The sequence below is a fragment of the Panicum virgatum genome, chromosome 5N, assembly GCF_016808335.1.
Source record: "Panicum virgatum strain AP13 chromosome 5N, P.virgatum_v5, whole genome shotgun sequence".
Lineage (NCBI taxonomy): Eukaryota > Viridiplantae > Streptophyta > Magnoliopsida > Poales > Poaceae > Panicum > Panicum virgatum.
The window spans coordinates 64,838,470-64,862,507 of record NC_053149.1 but is presented as its reverse complement, the minus strand read 5'-3'; the positions used below and the strand labels follow the sequence as shown (position 1 = coordinate 64,862,507).

Genomic DNA, 24,038 nt, shown 5'->3' with positions numbered 1-24,038 from the left:
GAATTATTTACTCAAAAAAATTATAGGATTGTAGTATCCAGTTGAGCCAATTCACTGAAACTGCCTGAAAAACGGGGATAGCTTGAATTGAAGGTTCATCTTAGCTAGATGTGAAAGTTTTGCAATGCCTGTCCTTTGATCACTTGCACAGTGGTTGTTGCATCATTATGCGGTAGCAAAGACTACTGTATCCACTAAAGGGGACTGCACAAGCACAGTTTGTTGGGTGATCAATTAGGCGCTGCCCAACTTCTTAACCCACAAATTAAGCGTCTTAATTTTCTACTGATTACACTACAGCTTGGCCCAAATCTATGCAGCGAAAACTCACATGCACATGCACGACTGGACCAGCACCAGGGAAAGAACTCCCCCACCCGAGCTACCCCCGTATAAAAGCCCCACCACCTCCTCTTCCCCTCGCCCTCCATCCTATCGAATCTCTCGCGTCCCCAAGGCCGATCACCTCCGATCCCTCTCACGTCACCACATTCTCGGCGAACTCTCCCGGCTTCAAGCTCCAGCTCTGACCCCTCGTGGTGGTCGAAGATGTTGTCTTCGCACCACGAGGCCATGCTGCCGTACGCGCCGCGGCCGCCGTCGCTGCTGGTGGACCGGCGGTACAAGCAGGGCGGCGAGGCGGCGCCCAATTGCCCGCGCTGCGACTCGCCCAACACCAAGTTCTGCTACTACAACAACTACAGCCTCAGCCAGCCGCGCTACTTCTGCAAGGGCTGCCGCCGGTACTGGACCAAGGGAGGCTCCCTCCGGAACGTGCCCGTCGGCGGCGGCTGCCGGAAGAACCGCCGGGGCAAGTCGTCCGTGAGGTCGGCGGCCGAGTCCATCGCGAGCGGCCGCGACGCGGCGTTTGGGCACCGGTTCCCTGGCCCCGTCCGGCCCGACCTGGTCCTGGAAGGCATGGTAGGCAACCCGGCGAATCCCGGCCAGGCCATCCCCGACGTGCCCGCCGCGGCCGATGGCTCCACCATTGACCTCGCAATGCTGTACGCCAAGTTTCTCAACAACCCGGCGGCCGAGGCAGGCGTCGGTGCCGTGACGCTGGAGTCGGGAGGGCAGGTCGACGAGGCATTCGACACGTTCAGCGCGTCCAGCGACCTGCAGAGCCCTGGCGGCGTTCTGGCGCCGGCGCAGTTCGATCCATGCCACGACGGGTTCGGTGAGTGGTCCGGGCCAGAGAGCAGCACTAACCCCACCCCCACGAGTACGGCTAGTACTACCACCACAACCACCATGCTGTGCAGTGACGTGAGCGTGCAAGCTGCGCTCGGCGAGCTCAATTTCGGCATGGATCAGAGCTGCTTCGACTCGCTAGGGTTGCCCACGGATGTCGGCAACCTCTCGTCGTGGTGTTCGATCGTGCCCAGCTTGTCCACGTTGGAGGACACCAAGTACGAGTCGTTGGATTCGTTCCCCGACGACGCCCTGAGCCTCCACGAGAGCATGATTAGCGGGCCTGATAGTCATGATTATTGGAGCGGGGATTGCCAAGGATTGGAGGCTCTCTACATGCCGTAACTACACGATCAACTTCTTCTTTTTGGTAATTTGTGATGTTGTGATTGGTTTGTTACATTTTTTTCTTTTTTCTTTCATTCAATTTGGTTTGGAAGAATTATATAGAGAGAGACATGTATGTTTTGAAGAGAGGTGAGGGAGGGAGAAATCGATGTAATGAAGTTAAGGGTTCGGTATACTTGTGAGATAGATCGAGGCAATACAATTATAAAGCTCTAAAATAGTTGTATTTTTATAATAACATGGTGTAATTAGCATCATATCAGTCTTTCTCTGCATATGTGCAGAGTTTATCTACAAGTTTCAGTGTCTACATGAATTGAATATGATCGTTGATGACAATTGAAACGTTCACTGCTTTTACCGGAAATAATGCTAGCTAGAGAATCTGCTGGAAACTCGACAATACTATTTACCGACCAAATGAATTTGGAAGTACAAGCATATGCATAGCAGTGCTGATTCTCTTGGAGTCCTGGTCAACATCATCACACTGTATGAAAGGACTAGGCTATACTAGTTAGGAGAGTACATAGCTTAGCGTCCGAAGCAAATAGTACCGTGCATCCCAAGTATTGAACAGGGCATGTGTCTCTTGTCTCCCGTCTGCTCGTTCGGAATGGTTAGTCGAACAAAAGCAGTGTAATCAACTCAGAGGAGAGGGGTAGCTGCCATTGCCTAAATGGCTAGAGAGATTGCTCCTCTCGAATCATATACACAATCCACCTCCATGATCACTCCCTTCGTCTTTTCATCAGTTTTAGGCTCCACCGTTAACCTAATTTAAAGGCAGCACTTAGTCCAGCTGTGTGTTCATCTTTCAGTTGTTGCCAGTAAGCATAATTCTGTTTTGATTGGAAAAGATCAATAAGCTAAAACTGAGGTTCATTTTATTTTACATAAAAAGTAGTAAAAGATGATTATCGTAGTCGCTAGATCAATAAAAGATGCACTAATCCATTAACCGTTCCAAACTCGTAGCCATTGGATAACACATTGCGCTTTGTACGTACATATGCAAAATGGTTTTCCGTAGCATTATTCACCAAGTGTTGCATAGCAAGCATAGGATGATAGGAGCATGTGGCCATGTTGAATTAGTAAACGTTTAGTCGTCGTCCATGAGAGATGAGTTGTTAACGCTTTACCAAAAGATAAGAGTAACTATCTTGATCGGCAGCCCTACGTACCTGTCCTCCTATATATGTGCACAACTGGAAATGTTTTAACAGTCAACATCTTCTGTTGGACCACATGATCATTACTTAGTACTTTCACTGTGGCTCTAGTAAGGCTAGTACTGCCAAGAGTTACCTCCTCACGAAGAACAATGCATAAATCTTTAAGTAAACCTGTTTTGCAGTTCTCGACAGAAGATCGCGTCGAAAACGGTATGTGGAGGAGGAGGAGGAGGAAGAATACTAGAAAGAATTTGGTTGACCAAGGCAGATCGATCGGGAGCAGCGCTAGCTAGCTGATCACACTGCGGTGCCGGTGCACTACCCGTGCGCGGAATATTTTACAGGGGTCAACGCCTCCGATCCTCACGGTGGGGTGGGTCGCGTAGGGGAGAGAGCTCCGCTACATGACCGGCATGCGTACGCGCCCTATAGCTTGCATCGTCTGCGAGCCGAGACAGTAATGATCGATCAACCTTGGGACTTGGGAGCGAGCTGCCCCTCCGATCTACAGAAATCAGGGGGCCTAGGGCCGCTTGCACATGGGTTCGGATCCGGGAGAACAAGCCGGTGGCCCATGATCCGAGGAGCGCGGCGGTGCAATACTCATGGTGATCAACAGCGCAAGATATCTCTTCCGCCCTTGGCTCGCCGGCCTGCCTGCTGCAGCATCCCAATTGTACTCGATCGCCGTAAACAAACGGTGCGACCTGCGTTTGCGCGTGCGAGCTTGTGGTCTGGCGTCGAGAGTGTGACATCAACCACATGGAGGAACTGAGAGAGGCAGCATGTATGGCTGTGCGGAACGTTCGCTATCGTTTCAGTAAACAGAACTCGATCTGCAGCGTTATCATCATCAGATGCAGAGACAGTTAATTTCGCCATTCTTCTGTTCAGTTTTGTATCATAGCCAAAATTGGCACATGGCAGCGACCACAGCGTACGTGTATACGCGTACGCCCTTGATTCCTACTCCTAGTTAAGTACGGTCCTTTTTGGTACCTCAGAATCTTGCGCGATTCTTAATTACCTGGACCGATCGATCTATAGGCCTGAATGGCGTATACAGAGACCTAAAATAACGCTACTAGGGCAGGCAGGGTCGATGGTTCGTACGTCGAGCTAGCTGAGGACTCGTACTGGACGTACAGCGCTCCTTGTACTAAGCTGCAGTCAACTCCTCACCTCGCTGTGGTTCAACTCCGATCGAGCTCTCGTCGCCGATGCTACCTCGGCATGAGCAACGGCCAGCGGTCCTCATGCATGTGTTCTCTATGCCACCCACCCATGCGGCGTTTGCTCATCTCCACACGTAAGCGGTGCCTTATCTTCGCAGCAGGCACGCGGCCCTAGCTAGCTAACGGCGCCACGCCACTTGTCCATTATTCTCGCAAGAGCCAGGACGACACAGTATACTACTGTACCTACAATGTGTTGACCGAGCTCTTGCTCGGCCACATTTCGCTCGTCTTTATGGGCCTGCCACTGCAATTTTTATCGCCTTTCGATCTAGCGACGCCGCGCCGGTGAAAGGAAGCAACTTGTTTCGGGATGGGAATGATTTAGGGCTGATGCGATGTACCCGAAAAAAAAAAGGCTGAAGCTATGGTGCATGCATGATTTCCAACCCTTTGTGGCTCGTTTCTTGGTGGGCCTGTCGTGGTTCGTAAGCGTGGCTTTGACTCGGAGAATTTGATTGCTTCAACTGACTGACTGTTCATTGCCGACAAAGATGGGTGCCAATTTTCCGCCGCTTGACCGCTTCAGATCGCGCACGGGCTTGGAAAATCGGGCTGATTGGGCTGGCTAATAATGCCTGACTTGAAGCCCACTCCCCGATAAACTGGGCTGTATGGCTGGACCGATTCATCAGCCTGCCTCGAGGTCAATAAACGGCCGAGTGGGCCAACACCGTAACAGCTGGGCCGTTTATTGACCTCGAGTGGGCCAACACCGTAACCCTTCGCCGCAGCTGCTGCAACGCAACAAGGCTCTTGGTTGGTGGGAATGGTGGCGGACTGGCGCCTGGCGGCACGATCCGACCATTTGGACCGAACCGCCGGCGCCCGGTTCCGGCTAACCGGTCCGGTTTGACCGGTTACCGATAAAAACCGGTCAAACTCAAATTTGAATTCAAAACCCGCAGTTATACAGGTTTCGAACGGCTAACCGGCCGGTTAGACCGGTTTACCGGTCCGGTTTGACCGGTAACCGGTCGGTTTGACTGGTAACCGGCTAAATTCAATTTTTTTCTTTTTTTGTTTAAATTCAAATATCCGCAAAGTATACTAAATGAATGTTTATATAACATGTTTTAGCCTAAATGAATCCTCCAACCCTTTTTTTACTACTTTTACATTGTATTTGTATACTTTTGTATGCACGTTTTTTTGTTTAACTTCAAATGCTCGCAAAGTATACTAAATAAACGAATATTTGAAAAAATTTGACATCATTAGATTCGTCGCAACTTGAAGTATTTTTAAGATTTTTTTAGATTTTTTCCATTTTTTAGAATTCAAATTTGAATTCAGGCCGGTTTAAAACCGGCCGGAACCGGAACCGGTCCGGGCCGGTTAGACCGGTAACCGCGGTAACCAGACCGGTTCCGGCCGGTTTGGTGAACCCTGCTCGTGGGTAGCGATGAAAACGGACGGATTGCACGGAAAAATCTCGTTTCTATATTTTTTTTGGCAAAATCGGAATCAGGTTCGAAAAATACGGGTACAGAAATAGGATCGGATTACGTGGAAGTACGGAAATAAACCATTACGGATGTTGAGCCGGAAAGAATAACGCGATCAAATATTCTCGAGTATACATTAATAAAGTCACAAAATAATATACACGTACGAAGTTATTAGTCCAATATTCACTAGTATGCCATGTGTTAATATGTTAACATGCATACTTAGTGATTAGTATGTTTTTGAACATATCAATTTTTAGACATATCTTATGTAGATTAAAAACGGGATGAAAAACGGAATAAATACGGGTCAATTCCATGTAAAAACGGGATTCCTCGAAAACGGACGGAGAAACCTCATTTCTACTTCTGTAAATACGGAAATGGGATCCCACAAATACGGAAACGGACGGACAAAAATAGAAAACGGAACGGGTAGGAAAACGGACGGAGAAACCTCATTTCTACTTCTGTAAATACGGAAATGGGATCCCACAAATACGGAAACGGACGGACAAAAATAGAAAACGGAACGGGTAGGAAAGAGAATATTTCCGTCCGTTTTCAACCCTATTCGTGGGGCATACTGTAGCACAACTTGGGAGCCCACCAAATCTACGGAGGCGAGGACAGTTGCCGCCCTTTTTTTTGATAAAATGTTTTTGTATTTCTAGATAAGGAAAATGTACATATACTCATACAGATACAGAGACGTACGGTAAGGATACAGAGACAGCTGTCCCAGCCGAACTTCACAAAAGACCCTGAAAGAAAAAGAAATTACAACGAAGCCCCTAGGATCTCTGCGAACTTGCCACAAATCCTCGTCGCCGGCCACCGTCGTCGAGGAAGACATTGGGCATGACCCCGAGCTGGAAGAGCCCCATCGCGCGCTGGCTTTGAAGGAGTCGAAGTAGATACCCATCTCGAGGGATGGGATATAGCCATCGGCGGTCGCCCATCGACCGAGGCTGCACCCCAAGCTCTTCAGCTCATGGACCACTGCTCGCCATCGACGACCTCCGCCGTCAAGGGAAGCTTGAGCACGGTCCAACCACCAAACCTCCACGAAATTCACCAGCCGCTCTGCAACCTTAAAGCAAAAGGGCCACAGTCCCGCCGCCTGTTGGAGACGACGAAGCTCGGAGCCCGGACACCCGTACAGGGGACTCACGGACGAAGCAGCCGCCGACGCCGGCCACGCCAGCAACCGGCAAGAACTTGCGAAACAGGGAAAGAAAGGATTCGTTCCCCTTTCGCACCAAAAGGGGAAGTCACTGGCCTCCCGAAGATCTCGCCGGAGACGACGCCGTACTCGCCACCATCACAGGAGATCGACTGAAATTGGAACCTCCCAGAAGCGTCGCCGTAGATGAAGCCGAAGCTCTGGAGGACACTTATTCGCCGATAAAGTGGCCGTGCCGCCTCCACCGCGAACCCAAGCTCCGCCGCCACGAAAGCCGGCGAGCAACCCTAGTAGCAGCAAACTAGAAACTAGCTACCCTACTATCTACACCGGCGAGCCAATCCCGCTTCCCCCTCCTCTCCGATGCTCAAGAGCCGCCGGAGAGGAGAGGGAAGCCGCCGGATCCGCCCCCGGATGCGAGTCGCCGAGGAAAACGCCTTTCCGCCCGCTCCCTACTGTAGCGTGAGGAAAGAAGCCTCGCGAAGCGATTCTCTGACAGTTGCCGCCCAGTTGGTTCGGCTCGACGATCTGGGCTTCCTTGGCTGCCTTGCCAGTTGCCACTTCGCTAGTCACAGAACTGGGAGTTGGCCGCGACAGGCCAAGAGCAGCTTGCTGTTTTTTTTTTGAAACAGTACCTGTAATATCATTATAATAAAACAGCGTACACACACGAGTGCAGATACAGGCACCTTCTAGAAAAGTACAGAGAGGACAGTTGTCCAGCCAAACTTACACAGAAGACCTTGGAAATAGAAAAAATTACAACCAGATCCTTGGATTCTTCTGCGCTTGCCACTCGCACCACTCGTCTTCCACCTCCGTCCATGCCGAAGCTACTGATGGAGATGGGAGAGAACGGCGCCACCTGGGTCAGTGGGAACACCATCGCACCAAGGCTTTGATTTGAGCCGCAATAGAACAAATCCATGAAGGGGCATCGGCCGGGGGGGCGCACCCCATGCTCCCCAGACCCAAGATCACCACACCTCGCCGGCCGGCGACGAACACGGTGCGCAAATCCACCCACCAACAAACCACAAACCAAGTAGCCAGCTCTGCAACCTTGAGGAAGGCAAGCAGCCAGAGACAAAGGCTTACCGGCCTCAGACTAAGAAACCCCCAACCTCACCGTTGACGCCTGACGCCTGAGAAGAACGCCACCGGGGCGAGGAAGAGGCCAGGGGAAATTATTCCTCTGCGCCGTCGTCGCCTCCGCCTCGCCAATGCCGCTAGGAAACAAAAGCCGCAGAGGATTACCCCCCGGCAAACCCTAGCTCCACCGGCGACGACCGACGGCGAGCACACCTTAGGACTAGTAGCGAAGCTAGCTATCCTATATACAACCGCACGCCGATTCCCCGGCCCTCCTCCCTCTCCGGCGTCTCTCCGGCCGCCGAAGAAGGAGGGGACCAGCGGAATCGCCACCGGGAAAGCTTTTCGCCTCCGAACACCCCTGACAACTGTAGCTAGGGAACGGGAGCGAAAGGGCGGGAACCCGCTGAGCAGCTTGCTGTTGTCTGTATGCAATCCCCAATTCCCCATCACCGTCATTCTGTGACATCTTAACGAAAATTCTGATTAGGCATCAACCAGAGCAATACATACTCCCTCCGTCTTTTTTTAACTGTCAATTATGAGGGCAGCACGTTTCTCGAGCGACGGTTAATAGAGAACAGAGGGAATACACCATAAGAGCGACGTTTCTCAGAATTACGCGCAGCTGGTAGTAGCAGGGTTCACGAGCTTTTAATGTGTTGCGCCCCAAAGTAGCAACGCGCAGCGAATAGGAGACCGGAAAGCACGTATGCGTCCGGGGATTCAGTATTCGCCTGCCACTTTTCCTTTCTCTCTCCGCCAGCGAAACTTTTGCTGACCTATCCAACAACTCGTCCGCCTACTCGGCCTTATTATACATGCTCTAAGGCAGGGTTTAAAATTTCGGCGGCATTTCGGTGTATTTTTCGTTTTCGGTCTTCACCGGTTTTTGGTTTTTCGGTGTTTTTCGGAATTTTTCGTTCCGAATTTAAAAATTTTTAAAAAATTTATAAATAACCATTAAAAAAATCAGCAAAAATTATGATAAAAAACTAGAGGTTTTTATTAGCTAATAGCATTTGAAATCATTCAAATCTAAATTGATTTGGTAGGTTAAATTGATGATTTGGGTTCATATCCGTTACAGACCCGTTAACCCATTAAGAAAATATCCACTCCCCTTTCACTCCCCGTGACCAACGGCCTCACCCACTCCTTCCTCCCTCTCCCCCCGCGCGCTCACCCACGCTCTTCCTCTGCTCGCGCATGTAACCGTCTACGTTTTAGCGTTATAAACCTAAGTCAGGAAAATCGCATAACTTGCAAACCACAAAATGAACGAAAGTGAAACTTCATGGGCATGTCACACAAATCATAACAAACCAAAATCCCAACAAAGTCAGAGAGAGAAAATAAAATTTTACACATGAAATGACGAGTTGTTCCAACTCCGATTTTCAAATTCAATTAACTGAAAACCGGTTTAAATGGGCTAAAAACCAAATTGCAATGTGTTGTATTAATTGGACTATGGACTTAATTGTAATAATTTTAATAGACTTTGTACTTTGGACTAAGTACGTGTGCACTTTGGACATGAATTATGTGTTTCGTTTTCGTATTTCTCATTGTGTGCTGGAGTTTCTTATATATTGTGCATTATAATCTATCAATATAGACAAACTCCCCAAAATTTTCAATTTCTTTTCATAAATACATAATTTCCCCATTATTTTCCAACTGTTTCCATCATTTTTCGGTGAAAAGCACCGAAAAACCGGTGAGATGCACCGAAAAACCGGCCGGTATACCGAAATTTCGAAATTTTGAATTTGAGATCACTTCCCATCATTTTCCGACGGTTTCCATCATTTTTCGGTGAAAAGCAACGGAATACCGGTAAAATGCAACGAAATTCCGGCCGGAAAACCGAAATTTCGGAATTTTGAATTTGAGAGCTCTTTCCGGTCGAAATTACCGGAAAACCGCGAAATTTCGGCCGGTATACCGTTTTCGGTGGCCACCGAATTTTTTTTCAAAAACGAAAACGTAAACGCTGCTCTAAGGACGTGTGTATTAAAGTGCTTCCATTCTGTGAAATCATAACAAAACGAAAAGTGCTTCGTACGAAAAACAAATACCAAAAAGGCCCTAAAATCACATGACTGAAACTGTGGACGGATTACATTAACACTGACATCTACCGCTACCGGCCATCTCTTGATAATGACAGATTGACAGTGACGGACGTGGACCGGTCAGCCTTTATGCAAGTTGAAACAGTGCTATGCTAGAAAGCCAGCACGAGGTGCTGCGAGTTCTCCACATGCCCAAACTCGGTGACGGTGAAAGCTAGCGAGGTCAACGCCGCGCGCGTTCCCACACACGTACAAGCGCTGAAGAAAAAGGCGACTTTCCCGTGCAATTTCCCAAAGGTGGAATACGATGCATGAGTGAGAATAAAAGGAGAAAGGAATACACATAAAGTAACAGTAATGCTAAGGATAGGATGTCCAACACCCCCATCCAACAATCGGCCGCATTCATTCACCATCTTTCCTCACCGCTTGCGCCTCTCAGCCGTGCGCTTTTGCTCCTCGCCGATACGACTGACCGGGCTGGCGAGTTCATGCTCCCGCTCTTGATGATTCGCGCTGCGCTCCTGCTCCGTTACTGTCTGCAATAGCGAGGGTGGCGCGGTGAATATTGCAATTCTTTTTGGATATTGCAAGACCTGATTTATGTTTTTTCAACGGGTGATCGGTTTTTGCCAACATTTTTTCAGTTTGTGATTTCTAATGTTGCAACATATAATTTTGGATGTCCCACAAGTTAAGCGTCAATGTTGCAAATATTATTTCTGCATGTTACCATTTTGAGTGTATATTGTATGAAACATGATGTACATATTACTGTACGAATTTGATATCTCGGAATCGGATGTCAATTTTTACATATAATCTACTATCTTATTAATTAGCCAACAAACGAAGCCTCCACGTTCGCTCTCAAGGCTTAGAAATTCTCACGTTAATCGGAGAAAAATAGAAAAATAAAAATTACCCACCACTGCCATTATGATAAAATTAGCCCAAGATACCCCTGTTCCTAATTAAAAATCACCCACCAATGTCATTATGAAAAATTAAATATAAAATATCATTTAGCTATATATCAGTTACAAATATATACTATTAATAAAAACTAAAGCTGACGACAATAAATCAAAATAAATTAAAAATAGTATAATTATTAAGTAAGGATACAACGACATGCAAATTTTTAATTTTCAATACTAGCCACGTAAATGCGCGGGCTATTATTATTTGGCCAACAAACGGAGCCTCCATGTTCGCTCTAAAGGTCTAGAAATTCTCACGTTAATCAGAGAAAAATAGAAAAATAAAAATTACCCACCATTGCCATTATGATAAAAATTAGCCTAAAATACCCCTGTGCCTAATTAAAAATCACCCACCAATACCATTATGAAAAATTAAATATAAAATATCATTTAACTATGTATCAGTTACAAACATATATACTATTAATAAAAACTAAAGCTAACAACAATCAATCAAAATAAAATAAAAATAATTATATGTATAATATTATTAAAGCTCAACAAATCAAATTGTTATTATAGATAGATCATATTTGAATTATTTTAACCAACAATAAGACATAATTTACGATAATGAACAAGATGATAGGATGATGTATGATAAAAATAGTATAATCTTTAAGTAAACATACAACGACATATAAATTTTTGAATTTTCAATACTAGCCGCGCAAATACGCGAGCTATATGCATAGTTTCATATATTGCAACAAGAGGTGAGTGTGATGATGTCTAATGTTATCTAGTGAATTCTCAATGCTGCGCCGATAAAGTAAGAAAAAACGAAAAAGCAAACGACGATGTCGGCGTTCAACGAGCTCTAGGATCGGCCTACGATCCACATGGAAATTTGGAATCGTGTTCTCTCTGGCCATGCCCACTCGCACCCTCAGAAAAAAAAACTAAAGGTCAACTCCATCGAACAATCAGTCGGCATCATCTTCCCTCTGGCATGTACTACCTATTCGTCCCCACAAATTTCGCTACAGAAATTCATCAGCGTGGAGGGAATATGTAATCGTGACACGATTCTTGCTTTGGAATTTAAACACTTCTTTATCGATCGTTGGGTACGAGCTTCCCTCCCTCGAGGCCTGCTACTCCTATATAATAAGTATTCGTTGACATCAGGCGTACGTGTTTCTGGGCCTAATGAAGTGCACGAACTGAGGTAAGTTACATGGGTAGCTTCCGAAGATACCATACTGGTACATGGGTATGTGCAGGGTGCACATGACTGGCACGAGCGTGAGAGAAAGTGCGTGCATGGAGTGGCAGCAGCAACCTTTATTTCTGAGCCCTCGTTTAGATGTACTCGTAAACTTTTTGAAAAGAAATATTTTTACATTTGAAGTATTAAATATAAACTAACCACAAAATTAATTGCAAATTCCGTCCGTAAATCGCGAGACGAATCTAATGACCCTATTTAATCCATCAGCAGCATATATTTAATGTAGCAATTACTGTAGCAATTTAATGTCTAACCATGATCTACTTAGATTCATTAGATCCGTCTCGTAATTTACAAGCAAACTGTGTAATTAGTTTTTTTATTTTATCCAAATTTAATACTCCATGCATTTAAAATTCTCATTCGATGTGATAGTTTTGGAATTTTGAATTTTACATCTAAACAAGGCCTGAGCTGAAATGGGAGTGTGGGAGCTCTGTCGAGTTGTCTGAACTGACCTGACGGTATATGCAACTGATCTACCCATGGATTTGACAAAACCATGCGTGGAGGAACCCCGAGATAGATCGACCTCGATCCAACGGTGTGACAAGTTGGCATAAATTTCTGTACTAATGTGAGGTAAGGTAAGACTATTAAGGTTAGATTATGATCACAGACAAATAATTGGCACCTACTACGTACATACTGGTCCAACTAGCTAGATCAAGGTTTCATTTCCAGCTGTTGATCGAGCTAGCTAGCATTGATTATTCCATCCATTTTCGAAGACCAGTTTCTATTGTTTGTCTCCCCATTTTTATTTTTCCTCTGGCGAAAGAAACGCAAATTTGTTGACAGTAGTGGTAGGCTTTGTTGGGAGAACTATTTTGTTGTGGTAGTATATCACAAAATTAAATGAATTATTTATCAAAGCATAAATCCAAATGAAAATCTTCCAGCTTCACATCGATAAGATAGATCATATCTTACGCCCCGTTCGGCTGAGCAGAATTGGCTGGGCTGGTGGCTGATTCCAGCTCTGCTGGTGGCTGGCAGCCGCGGCTGGCAGGTGGGACCGGGCACCAGCCCAGCCACTAGCCCCCGCCACTCCCGGCGAACCGAACAGGGTGCTAGTTTTAGATGGAGGAAAGCCAACGAAAGATTCTGAGGTTGGTGACTAAAAAAACCAAGCAATGGCAGGCACAAACAGACAGGGCTGTGTTTATTTCCAAAATTTCTCACTCCAAACTTCACTATTCATCTATCACATCAAATCTTTTGTCTCATTCATGGAGTATTAAATGTAGGTAAATAAAAAAATTAATTACATAGTTTTGATGTACACGACGAGACGAATCTTTTGAGCCTAGTTAGGTCATGGTAGGACAACAATTATCATAAACAAACGAAAAGTGCTACAGTGTACTACAGTGTCCGATGTGACTCTTTTGGAAATGACCCTGGGCATGTGCTTATTCGGAGGAACAACCCCGGATGTCTGACTTTCCAAGAAGACTGGAACGGGTCAGCAGATCACTCTGATTAACCGCTACAGATGGCACCAGTGATTGTACTTTGCACAGCTACTGCTCGACTACCATTCAAAGCAATGACTCTAGCGTCCAATCATAATGGGGGCAAAACCAGAGTTTTCGTGGGGCCGAACTAATAGTTGAAGAGTGTTAATTTGCTACAAAACATGCATAATTATTTCTGAAAAAGAAATATAAAAAATGGAAAACCAAAAGCAACATACGACTATGGTTGCACACAAAGTGTTGTTCAAAAACAAGATTAGTATGATCTGTGCAGATGGATGACATGCATGAAAGAAAAGGAAAAAAAATAACACCGCAATATGTGAACACGCCACATGTCGCCACATCTTGGAAGTTGGAAGCTCTTCTTGAACCTCTAGCTTCAATTCCTCTAAAACAAGTACAATGATTTAAACATCGGTGATTTTCTCTGTAGACTTGTTCATCGAAAAAAAACAATAATGAGTCGAAACTTCTCATATGCAATGAAAAGTCAGAGTACGAGTTCACTACTTCTGCTAATGTTTCAAACTAGAAAATCCGAAGAAAGCTAAGCTCTTGAATACAACCATACCAAAGTCAGCCTTGTCACCATACCAAGAGGGAGGCAACTAGGCAAGAGCCAACGACATTAATGGACTACACCTTAATTTGCAACCACCAAAGGGTCTTAAACACTAATACAGGGCAACTAATACCACCACGGCTGGGAGTTTCTGCTCTGACCCGACCGCGCGGGGCGAGTAAACAAAACGCACCGGGGGGCATGTGATGCGACGCATGTGAACACCACCGGAACGAGAGACGGAATCCCGGGCAGTTGGGCACCGTGCCTTTAAACTAACCGACGACAACCGCCCGCGCTCACCGTCCTCCCTCCCGGAGCTCCCCCTCTCCCGTAGAAGTTTCAAGTGTCAACTCCCAAGCAAGCGCTCGCCGGCAGCGGCGGTCCACCACCGCCCACGTTCTCAGCACCTTATAAAGCTTCCTTCCGCCTCACACCTGCTCATCAAACTCAAACCCCGATCGTTGACAATGGCGAGCGCGCCCGCCGAGGTGCCGTCCCACTTCCTCTGCCCCATCTCGCTGCAGCTCATGCGCGACCCCGTCACGCTGCCCACCGGCATCTCCTACGACCGCGCCGCCATCTCGCGATGGCTCGCCGCGCCAGCGCCGGCCGGCGGCCGGACCTGCCCCGTCACGCGCGTGCCGCTCCCGCCGCAGCCGCAGCCGCAGCCGCAGCTCACGCCCAACCACACGCTGCGCCGCCTCATCCACTCCTGGCTCGCGTCGCTCTCCCCCGGGGCGGAGGTCGACGAGGACGTGGCCGCGCTGCGGGCGCCCGCGTCCGGCGCCGAGGTGGCCGCGCTCCTGTCCGACGCCGCCGCAGCGCGGGTCGAGGCGCTCAAGAGGCTGCGGGAGCTGGTGGCCGAGTGCGAGGACAACCGGGCGGTGCTCGAGTCCCAGGACGGGGTGTTCGATGCGCTGTCTCGCGTCGTGAGCAGCGGCGATGCGTGCTCGACGGCGCGCGAGGAGGCGGTCGGTGTCCTCGCGTCGCTCCGGATCCCGGGGCCGGAGCTGGCCGGCGTCGTGGCCAGATACATCAACCTCGGGGAGGCACTCACGGCCGTGCTCCGCTCGTCCAACTTGAAGCCGCGCGCGAACGCCGTTCTGCTCGTGAGGTCCCTCTCGGAAGCGGCCTGGCCGGCCTGGGTGATCGGGCTGAGCCCGGAGCTTCTCGCCGAGGTGGTCCGCGTGGTCCGCGACCGCATCTCGTCGCGCGCTACCAAGGCGGCCCTCCACGCGCTGGCCGCGCTCTGCCCCCACGGCCGGACCCGTGTCAAGATCGTGGGCGCGGGCGCGGTGCCGGCGCTCGTGGACCTCCTGCTCGACGACCCCGAGAGGCGCGTCTGCGAGCTCGCGCTGGCGGCGCTGGACCGTCTGTGCACGTGCGCCGAGGGCCGCGCCGAGCTGGTCACGCACGCGGCGGGCCTGGCCGTGGTGGGCAAGCAGGTGCTACGGGTGTCGGATGTCGCCAGCGAGCGGGCGGTGCGCGTGCTGCGATCCGTGGCACGGCACGCGGCGACGCCCGCCGTGCTGCAGGAGATGGCGCAGTCCGGTGTCGTGGCCAAGCTGTGCGCGGCGCTGCGGTCGGAGCAGTGCGGGCTGAAGACCAAGGAGAAGGCGCACGAGGTGCTCAAGCTGCACTCCAGGACCTGGAGGGCCTCGCCCTGCCTGTCTCCGAAATTTTGGGGGCTCTACCCTTCGTGATGATCGGCGAAGGGACGTTTTCCTGTTGATTCATTCGTTTTCCTAGTTCCAGGATAGGCATCAGATTGTGCCTGGGCAGAAGATGAAGAGCGCATCTGAGCTGAACTTTATTTTGTTACCAAATTGGTCATTTGTTCAATTCGGCGCACTCTGATTTTGTGCAAAGATGTTGAGATGGAAAATGTTTCCCATATTCGCTGAACTCAGATTCAGGTACCGTTAAAATCAAGAAAGGATGGCTGCTGCAAAAGGAAAACGGGGAACCTGAATGATACATTGACACTTGATCATTTCCTTTTTTTTTGGGAAACGATTGATACTTGACCATTTCATGTGCGATCCACAACAAGATCCGCGCTGAGGTAGGCTTCTCTACTTCCAAGTTCCAACACAGCGATTGTTGAGTGGGACTATAGATGTCCAAGCGTGCCGCACCGCACGACATGGCACGGCACGGCACGACATGGTTGGGCACGGTCGGCTAGTCGTGCCGTGTCGTGCTGGCATTGCGTGCCGCCGCCGCGGCCCAGGCACGACACGACGTGCGCATGGTCGTGCCGTGTCGGCACGATGGGCACGGCGGCCCGGCGTGCTCGTGCCGACCCGGGCCCGACGGCGCAGGGAGGCTGCGGCCCGCGGCGGCGACGGCGAGCGGCGTGGGGAGGCCGCGGCATGCGGCAGCGGCAGCGAGTGGCGCGGGGAGTGCGCGGGCCGCGCGCGCTGGCGGTGGCGGCGAGCGGCGTGGGGGCCCACGGCGGCGACAGCGAGTGCCGAGCGGCGCGGGGGAGGGTAAGCCGGCAAGGTGTGCTACGCGCGGGGGAGGCAGGGGAAGCGTAGCGCCATAGGTGCGTGAGAGAGGCAGAGAGGCGAAGAGGCGGCTGGGTGAGGGAGGGGAGTGAAGAGAGTTAGGGTTTGTGAGGGCTTTTATATTGCCAGCCACCGTGGTGGCTTTTAGTGGGCTGCTGGGCCACTAACGGGCTAATGGCAAGTAGGCCTTCACGTCTCTTCCAGAGCTACAGTTGAGAGCGGCGGGCCGAGGCGATTCACCGTTCCCCCGTCGATTCGCCGTCGTCCTCGCCTTCGGCGGCCTCGTCGGCGTCGGAGGAGGGGGACTGGATGAATCGACGGAGAATGTATACATACCCTTGCTTATTAGGCTTAGTTTGAATAAGTTAGGGTTAGATCTTCTAGCTTTCTTCATTACTGTTGGTGCCTTGTCTCTGCTCTGCCTCGTCCGAGGCTTCGGCGGCCTGTTTCGGCCGAGCGCTGGGCCGGTGTGTGGTGGGGAACAAAGAGGACAAGTTCGAAGAGCTAGACCTTTTCTCCTCGCGCGGATCCGGTGATTTCTTTTGCCCCTCCATCGCCTTCTTCGGTGACGGCACCATTGTAGATGCCATCTCAGGCGAGGATGTTGGGAGGTCTGTCTACCACTTTCTTGAGAAATCGGGGGAGTGGTTGTGTTGCAACTGCTTGGGCGGTTTTCCCCTTTCGGTTACTCTGTTGTTCGGTGCGTTTGGGCAGCCGGCGGTGCTTGTGGCATCAGAACCCAAGTTCCTCGGCGTTGTGATGGCCGGCGGTCATTCTCTTTTGCTTGGGCGTTCAACGTTTCCACGGCATGTCGATGCTCTCGATGTGCTACTCGGTGGGGCATTCAAAAACTTTGTTTCTTCGTCGGGAAGGGCTTCGGCTTCAAGCTGCATCATTGGCGCAATCCTCTTCCAACCTATGGTGTGGCGGAGTCTCGTCGGGAGGCTGCTCTGGGCGCCGGCGACGAAGACGACCGGGAGATCCTCGTTTGGGCTGCATTGTATTTTTCTTGTTTTCTGAGGGTGCCTTTGCAAAAGTTGCAATGTAAACCTTATCTTATATATATGAAATGCAATCCCGGTTTCTAAAAAAAATAACATCTATCAGGTCGGTGCCGTGCTAGGCTCGTGCTGGCCCATTATTCGTGTCGTGTCCGTGCCGGCACTGCGTGCTGGGGGTTCGGCCCACACACTACACTATGTCGTGTCCATGCCGGCACTAACACTAAACCTATCGTGTCGTGTCCCATGCCGCGCATCTGACACGGCTCATTTGGACATCTATAAGTGAGCGACGTAGATTCTTGTTGTCTGCTTTGTCCGGCGAGAGTTCATTGTCCGGTGTGATCTTAATAGCACAGCCTATATGTTGTGGCTTCGAATTATCTCATTGCATCGAGTGAATTTTACCGGAACGAACGTTCAATGCTCACTTTTTTTTAAGCCTCTCATCTGGGTACAGCTGTAGTATCTGTTCATACATGCACTCACACCCACTCTACACACGCACACCTCACTCACACCACACATGTACAAACAAATCTACAACTATACTCAGATCTTTGGACCGCGTCCTTCTCGAGATCACCGGAATCCTCCATAGGTGACGGGCACGTCACAATCCCATTATAGCTTCACGCGTAAGAGGCAATGCTTGGAAGCATCCAAGCGAAGACTGAACACTGGGAAAAATCCCCGGTGAAGCACCTGGTCCGATCCCAGGAATCGAACGCAGGCTGGCTGGGCGAACACCCTCGCCAGCAGCCACCCGAGCTAAGCTCGGTCTTCGTTCAATGCTCACTCGGATGACTGATCCAAGTAGATAGAGTGATTTTGGGCTACTTTTTCATATCAAGCCTGGCCCAGTAGAGAGTTGGTCGGAGCTGAGAGCAATATTAACAAGAAGGCTGACTGGCCCGCCTTATTTGTGCCTACGTATTAGCCGGCCCACATCCTTCTAGCCCAATTGATTCTGTTGGCAATTTACATCTCAGACCTAATATTGGTTTCAGTCATGTCTTATTATTTTGTTTGATCGAAACTACTGCAAAGGGCTGGTGCCAGGTGGAACACCAGGAGAGAGAGAGATCAAAGTTTGCCGAGCAAAGCTGAAAGATAATGTGTTGCAGTGTTGCATCCTGCTGTGGTGAGTAGCATGTGGAGAAATTGATGCGCATCATCCATGACACAATCAGACAGAGAATGATTGTTTGGTTCTATTTCTGTATATGCTCACTAGTCACTGCTGCCCTATTTGGCCAGCAAATGAGGAAGGAAAGTTCAAACTGATGAGTGAAGACGTCCTCAAACTGAACTCTGTCTTCATAACTGCACGAATGCGACTGTACGCCCAGACGCCAATAAAATCAGAGGAACCATCTCCCCGAATCTCCTCAAAAACCTCTGCCTTCCATTGCCAAAGCCTCACGAATGGACGCCAGCAGCGGGAGCATGCACGTTCTGATGCTGCCATGGCTGGCCTTCGGCCACATCATCCCCTTCACCGAGCTCGCCAAGCGCATCGCTCGTCAGGGCCACCGCGTCACTCTGCTCTCGACGCCAAGAAACACCCGGCGGCTCATCCGCATCCCTCCGGACCTGGCCGACCTTGTCCGTGTCGTGGACATAAAGCTGCCGCGCGTGGAGCGCCTGCCGGAGGACGCCGAGGCGAGCATCGACCTCCCGTCCGACGACCTCCGCCCGTACCTCCGCCGGGCCTACGACGCCGCCTTCGCCGAGAAGCTTTCGGACATCCTGCAGGACGCGGAACAGGGGAGGCCGGACTGGGTCCTCATCGACTACGCCGCGTACTGGGCGCCCGCGGCCGCGGCGACGCACGGCGTGCCGTGCGCGTGCCTGAGCCTGTTCGGCGCCGCGGCGCTCAGCGTCTTCGGCCGGCCGGACGCGCTCTTGGGCCGCGGCAAGTACGTCAGGACGAAGCCAGAGGACCTCACGGAGGTCCCCGACTACGTGCCGTTCCCCACCGCCGTCGCGTTCCGCGGCTTCGAGGCGCGCGCGTTTTTCAATCCGGCCTTTGTCGTGGACGGCTCCGGCGTGTCGGAAGCCTACCGGTTCGGCAAGTGCATCGAAGGGAGCCAGCTCGTGGGCATCAGGAGCAGCGCCGAGTTCGAGCCCGAGTGGCTGCAGGTGCTCGGCGAGCTCTACCGGAAGCCGGTGATCCCGGTCGGGCTGTTCCCTCCGCCACCCGCACAAGACATCGGCGGCCACGAGGCAACGCTGCAATGGCTGGACAGGCAGGCGCCGGGATCCGTCGTGTACGCGGCCTTCGGCAGCGAGGCCAAGCTGACAGGCTCACAGCTGCAGACAATAGCGCTCGGCCTCGAGGCTTCCGGCTTGCCGTTCCTCTGGGCATTCAGGCCGCCGGTCGATGCCGACGAAGGCGAAAGCGGTTTGCCGGAGGGCTTCGAGGAGCATGTCAACGGCCGAGGGCTCGTCTGCCGCGGCTGGGTGCCTCAGGCCAAGTTCTTGGCCCATGGATCGATCGGGGCGTTCTTGACCCACGCCGGCTGGAACTCCATCATCGAAGGCCTCGCCCGCGGCGTCAAGCTGGTGCTCCTACCGCTGATGTTCGATCAGGGCCTCAACGCGAGGCTTCTGGTGGAGAAGAAGGTATGCGTCGAGGTGGCGCGAGACGAGGGGGACGGCTCTTTCGCGCCCAAAGACATTGCCGGTGCCTTGAGGAGGGTCATGGTGGAGGACGAAGGCGAGGTGTTTGGGGATAAGGTTAAAGAGCTCGCCAAGGTGTTTGGAAATGATGAAGTGAATGATCGGTGCGTGCGAGATTTCCTTAGGTCCCTGTCGGAATACAGCCGACAGCAACAAGGGTAGTACTGCATTGGAACGGAAATGGTTAAAATTTAAATTATGAAATTTAGTCGTGGATATTCGAACATGCTATTCACATGATGGGTAGAACTCCTGCATGCCTATCGTTTCACTATTTTCTAACAACTTTATTTCACTACATCAAAGATCACTGCGGTGAACACGTATCACAACAAGGTGCTTACTGCCTCCTTGTCTTACAGTATGAAAAATGCCTCATTTTTTATCTTTAATTTTCCTTACAAATATTAATGCAAAATCTACAGCATATTAAAAGCAATTTGAAATATGAATATAGTGACTCGACTTTTGTGTAATGCAAAATACAATTCGACTAATTGTTAGACAAACCTTATGAAATACATGTAATTGTCGCTGTGGAGCATTTGGAGGAAGTTCAGGATTAGATGGCCAGGCTCAGGATGTGTCTTTTTGAGCGATCCGATGATTGTGCCCGGTCCATTAGTAAATTGGGCCCAGTGCTAAGGCGTTTTGTGTTCTAACAATATTTTAGGTCAATATAAAAGGAATATATCATGTGCAAATCAACTCCTTCGTGCAAACCGTGCAAACTTCAATCTGGGCCATCAGATCAACATCCTAGGGGTGCGCAGGGGGGGTGGGAGGGAGAATTTGCAAAAGCGTGATTAGAGATGATTAATTGTAAAATTACCAATCTCGATGTTGAACCAGTGGTCCAGATTGAAATTTGCACGGTTTGCACGAGAAGATTGGTTTGCACTTGATATATTCCCCAACATAAAATCCTACTCTTCAAAAATAGCAGCTAAGTAATCCTAAGTAGTGAAACATACATATGAGTTACGTAAATTGTTAGAAGGGGAAAAAAATTAAACTCGAATAATATTTATTTTCAATTAAATTAATAGCATTTTTCATATATATAATATAAAAAACTATCTTTTAGTGGAAACATTCTTTATTTAAACATCGAACATTGTTTTTCCCAATAAAAAGTTTTAGCTTCATTTTTAAAAGATAGTTTTGGTCAACAAATATAATCATAAGTGTCTTGATTTCTTCTTGTAACTTGTAAGAGATACAATATGTTTTAGTTAAATTTTAGAACTTTTAAACAAAGCCCAGGTTGAGAGCCCCCGTTGAATGCCGCCGTCAACACCGATCATTCCTGTCCCAGCCTTCATCACGATACCTAGTCAGCTAGCTGGAAGCAATCCATGTCAACAAAAATAGGGGAGAGAGAATAGAGCCGGCTGCTGATGAAACGCTAGGCTGAGACACAAGAATCAAGGAAAAGTGACAGCCTTTTGCTCTCAGTCAATAGCCATACAAATCTATATCTATGGTAGCAGAAGCACTGTGCACTGACTCCGGGAGGGTGGATCGATGGTGAGCATGGTGAGCTCCCTAGCGCTCACCCGGCTGCGCCAACGTCGTCCGGTCCATCGCCGGCGGCATGCCTCTTTTCCACACCACCACCAAAGCCGACCGGTGACCCACTGGCGACACCCAATAGTTCATGTCAGTTGGAGGAGGAAGAGGTTGACTACGGAGATTCCCCTGTCCTTGTGGAGGACAGCTCGGAGGATGGGATTGATGAGGCAGCCGGATTCCCGGTGGAAAAGGAAACCCAAGAGGATGGAGTGAAGCGACTACTCCGCTCCGTCGTTGTCAAGCCAACAGCTCACCGTGTTTCCTACAAGGACGCTCTCGCCGGAGTCAGAACATTCAAGCCAAGATTCAATGCTTCCACCGCAGGAGAGGTAGGTTGGAGTGTTGAAAGGAGAAGCCAGTGTGGGAACAAACCTAAGGTATGGGCGAGGCTGGGAGGTAGGTCGCAGAGCATTCATGAGACTCGGCAGAAAGGTGTCTTCCTTCAAGGAGCGCCTCGACCACCACCCTCCAGAAGGAAGCCTGCTGCAGCTTCTCAAAGCCAAGGCGGCGAACCGCTGCTTCAACTGCTTCGCGAGAGACCACCGCATTGCACAGTGCCGCGACCCGCCAAGGTGCATTCGGTGCTCGCGGTCGGGACACAAGGCCAGATATTGCAAGGCGCCTGCTGGCGGCGAGGCGCTAAGGGTGCCGAAGGCGAGCGGAGTCCGAGCGCTGAGGAGGGATTCGGAGACAAGTAGCAGGCAGCACCAAGTGACGACAAGGGTGGCGATGGAGATCATTTCGGGCGACCCGGGGCTGCGCCCAGAGAGGGTGGTGGCTTGTGCGGCGCGCACATCGGCCATCCGGGAGGCGGAGCATGAAGCCCTGTTGCAAGGGCTGCTGGCGGTGCAGATGGATGCGAGAGTGCCTCTCGACTGTGAGATGGTGCGCCGGGATGCTCTACAGCAGCTTCGCATCCCGGAGCACTCCGGGACCGTCTCCAAGCTCAGGGAGGCCACCTTCCTGCTCCGGTTCGACCGGCCTGAGCTACGCAATGCAGCTCTGAGGAGGGGACCTCTCATGGCGGGCCGTACCAGGTTGCACATCATGCCCTGGTCTCGGCAGTTCGGAGCTTCCGACAACAAGCTAATGTATCGGGTACGTGTTTGCATTGAGGGAGTGCCCGCTCATGCTACTCAAGAAGAAATTGTTGCCAAGCTTCTGCCACCATCTGTTTTTATCGAGAAGTTTGACTATGAGTTAGTGACGGAGGATGAGAAAGCTTGCATGTGTTTATGGGTTTGGGCTGTCGATCCTGATGCCATTGCAAAAGAGGGTTTGCTCAAGTTAGAGGAACCAGTTGAGTTTAGTGAGGAGCACCACAACGATTTCTTCACACGGAGTGGCAACATGGAGTTACCAGTGGTTAGGGCCGAGGCGGCACGTATGCTGGACTACCCTGTCCTAATCCATTTGGACCGCATAGTTGATTATTGCACACCACCGCGCAATCCCTCTTGGAGAAGTTTTGAGAGTGCAACCAGTGGCATTCCGGATGACTCGGTTGATGTTGAGTGGCCGGTTAACCATAAGCTGTACTGGCAACTCGGCACATGGAGGATCCCGGTTCATGAGAGGCTGGGAGAACGCCGCCGGGATCTCTCGCCACCAGGAGGAGGAGGCGGAAGGGGTAACCAGATGCAGTTCCCACCTGCTTCATGGCATGACATCAACAGAGGTACGAGGGCGGCGGAAGGAAGCAGCCGACAGGGTCACTTTGGTTCCCGGTGCAATGGTGGATATCAGCGCCGGGAGGCCGGCGAGTGTGGCGGCGCTATGGCCGACGTCGCCGGAGCTGAAGAAGATGGTGGTGGTAAACACACCGGAGGTGAAGAAGTACAAAAGCAAGACGCACTGCAAGCTGAGCAGCAGACAACAGTCCTACCAAAGAAGAACTCGTTCGAGGATGATCCGGTGGCTGCAGAGCTCTCTTTCCCTTTTCATGTTTCGACTGATAACGAGGTGCCCAAGTGGGACCCCATGCTACAAGAAGCAGAGGATGGTCACCAGCTGGGAAACACAGACAAGAGGTAGACGGTGGAGGAGGCAGTCCAGGAACTCGTTTCGGCCCTAGATGCAGCTCACGAGCAGCACGAGATGGACATTGTTTTGGTGCCGGACCCAATGCAAGAGGAGGTGTTTGAAAACTTTGACTTAGCAGCACAGGTTGAAGACCATGGGAAGACAGTGACCGGCCAACAGGCGAGTTTGTGTGAGCACGTTGTTTCATCTCAGG

At 50.5% G+C, this 24,038-nt stretch overlaps 3 protein-coding genes across 3 annotated transcripts; all 3 read left to right on the top strand.

The window, feature by feature from the left end:
- Positions 1 to 440: 440 nt before the first annotated feature.
- Positions 441 to 1,796, top strand: LOC120672144. Its single transcript, XM_039952442.1, has one exon. The coding sequence runs from the start codon at positions 550 to 552 to the stop codon at positions 1,534 to 1,536; it is 987 nt and encodes a 328-aa protein (XP_039808376.1). The 5' UTR covers positions 441 to 549; the 3' UTR covers positions 1,537 to 1,796.
- A 12,518-nt stretch (positions 1,797 to 14,314) lies between these two features.
- LOC120674325 (E3 ubiquitin-protein ligase PUB23-like) lies at positions 14,315 to 15,936 on the top strand. Its single transcript, XM_039955498.1, has one exon. The coding sequence runs from the start codon at positions 14,499 to 14,501 to the stop codon at positions 15,732 to 15,734; it is 1,236 nt and encodes a 411-aa protein (XP_039811432.1). The 5' UTR covers positions 14,315 to 14,498; the 3' UTR covers positions 15,735 to 15,936.
- Positions 15,937 to 18,906: 2,970 nt separating this feature from the next.
- On the top strand, positions 18,907 to 20,484 carry LOC120677010 (putative UDP-rhamnose:rhamnosyltransferase 1). Its single transcript, XM_039958353.1, has one exon. The coding sequence runs from the start codon at positions 18,971 to 18,973 to the stop codon at positions 20,387 to 20,389; it is 1,419 nt and encodes a 472-aa protein (XP_039814287.1). The 5' UTR covers positions 18,907 to 18,970; the 3' UTR covers positions 20,390 to 20,484.
- The last annotated feature ends 3,554 nt before the right edge of the window (positions 20,485 to 24,038 follow it).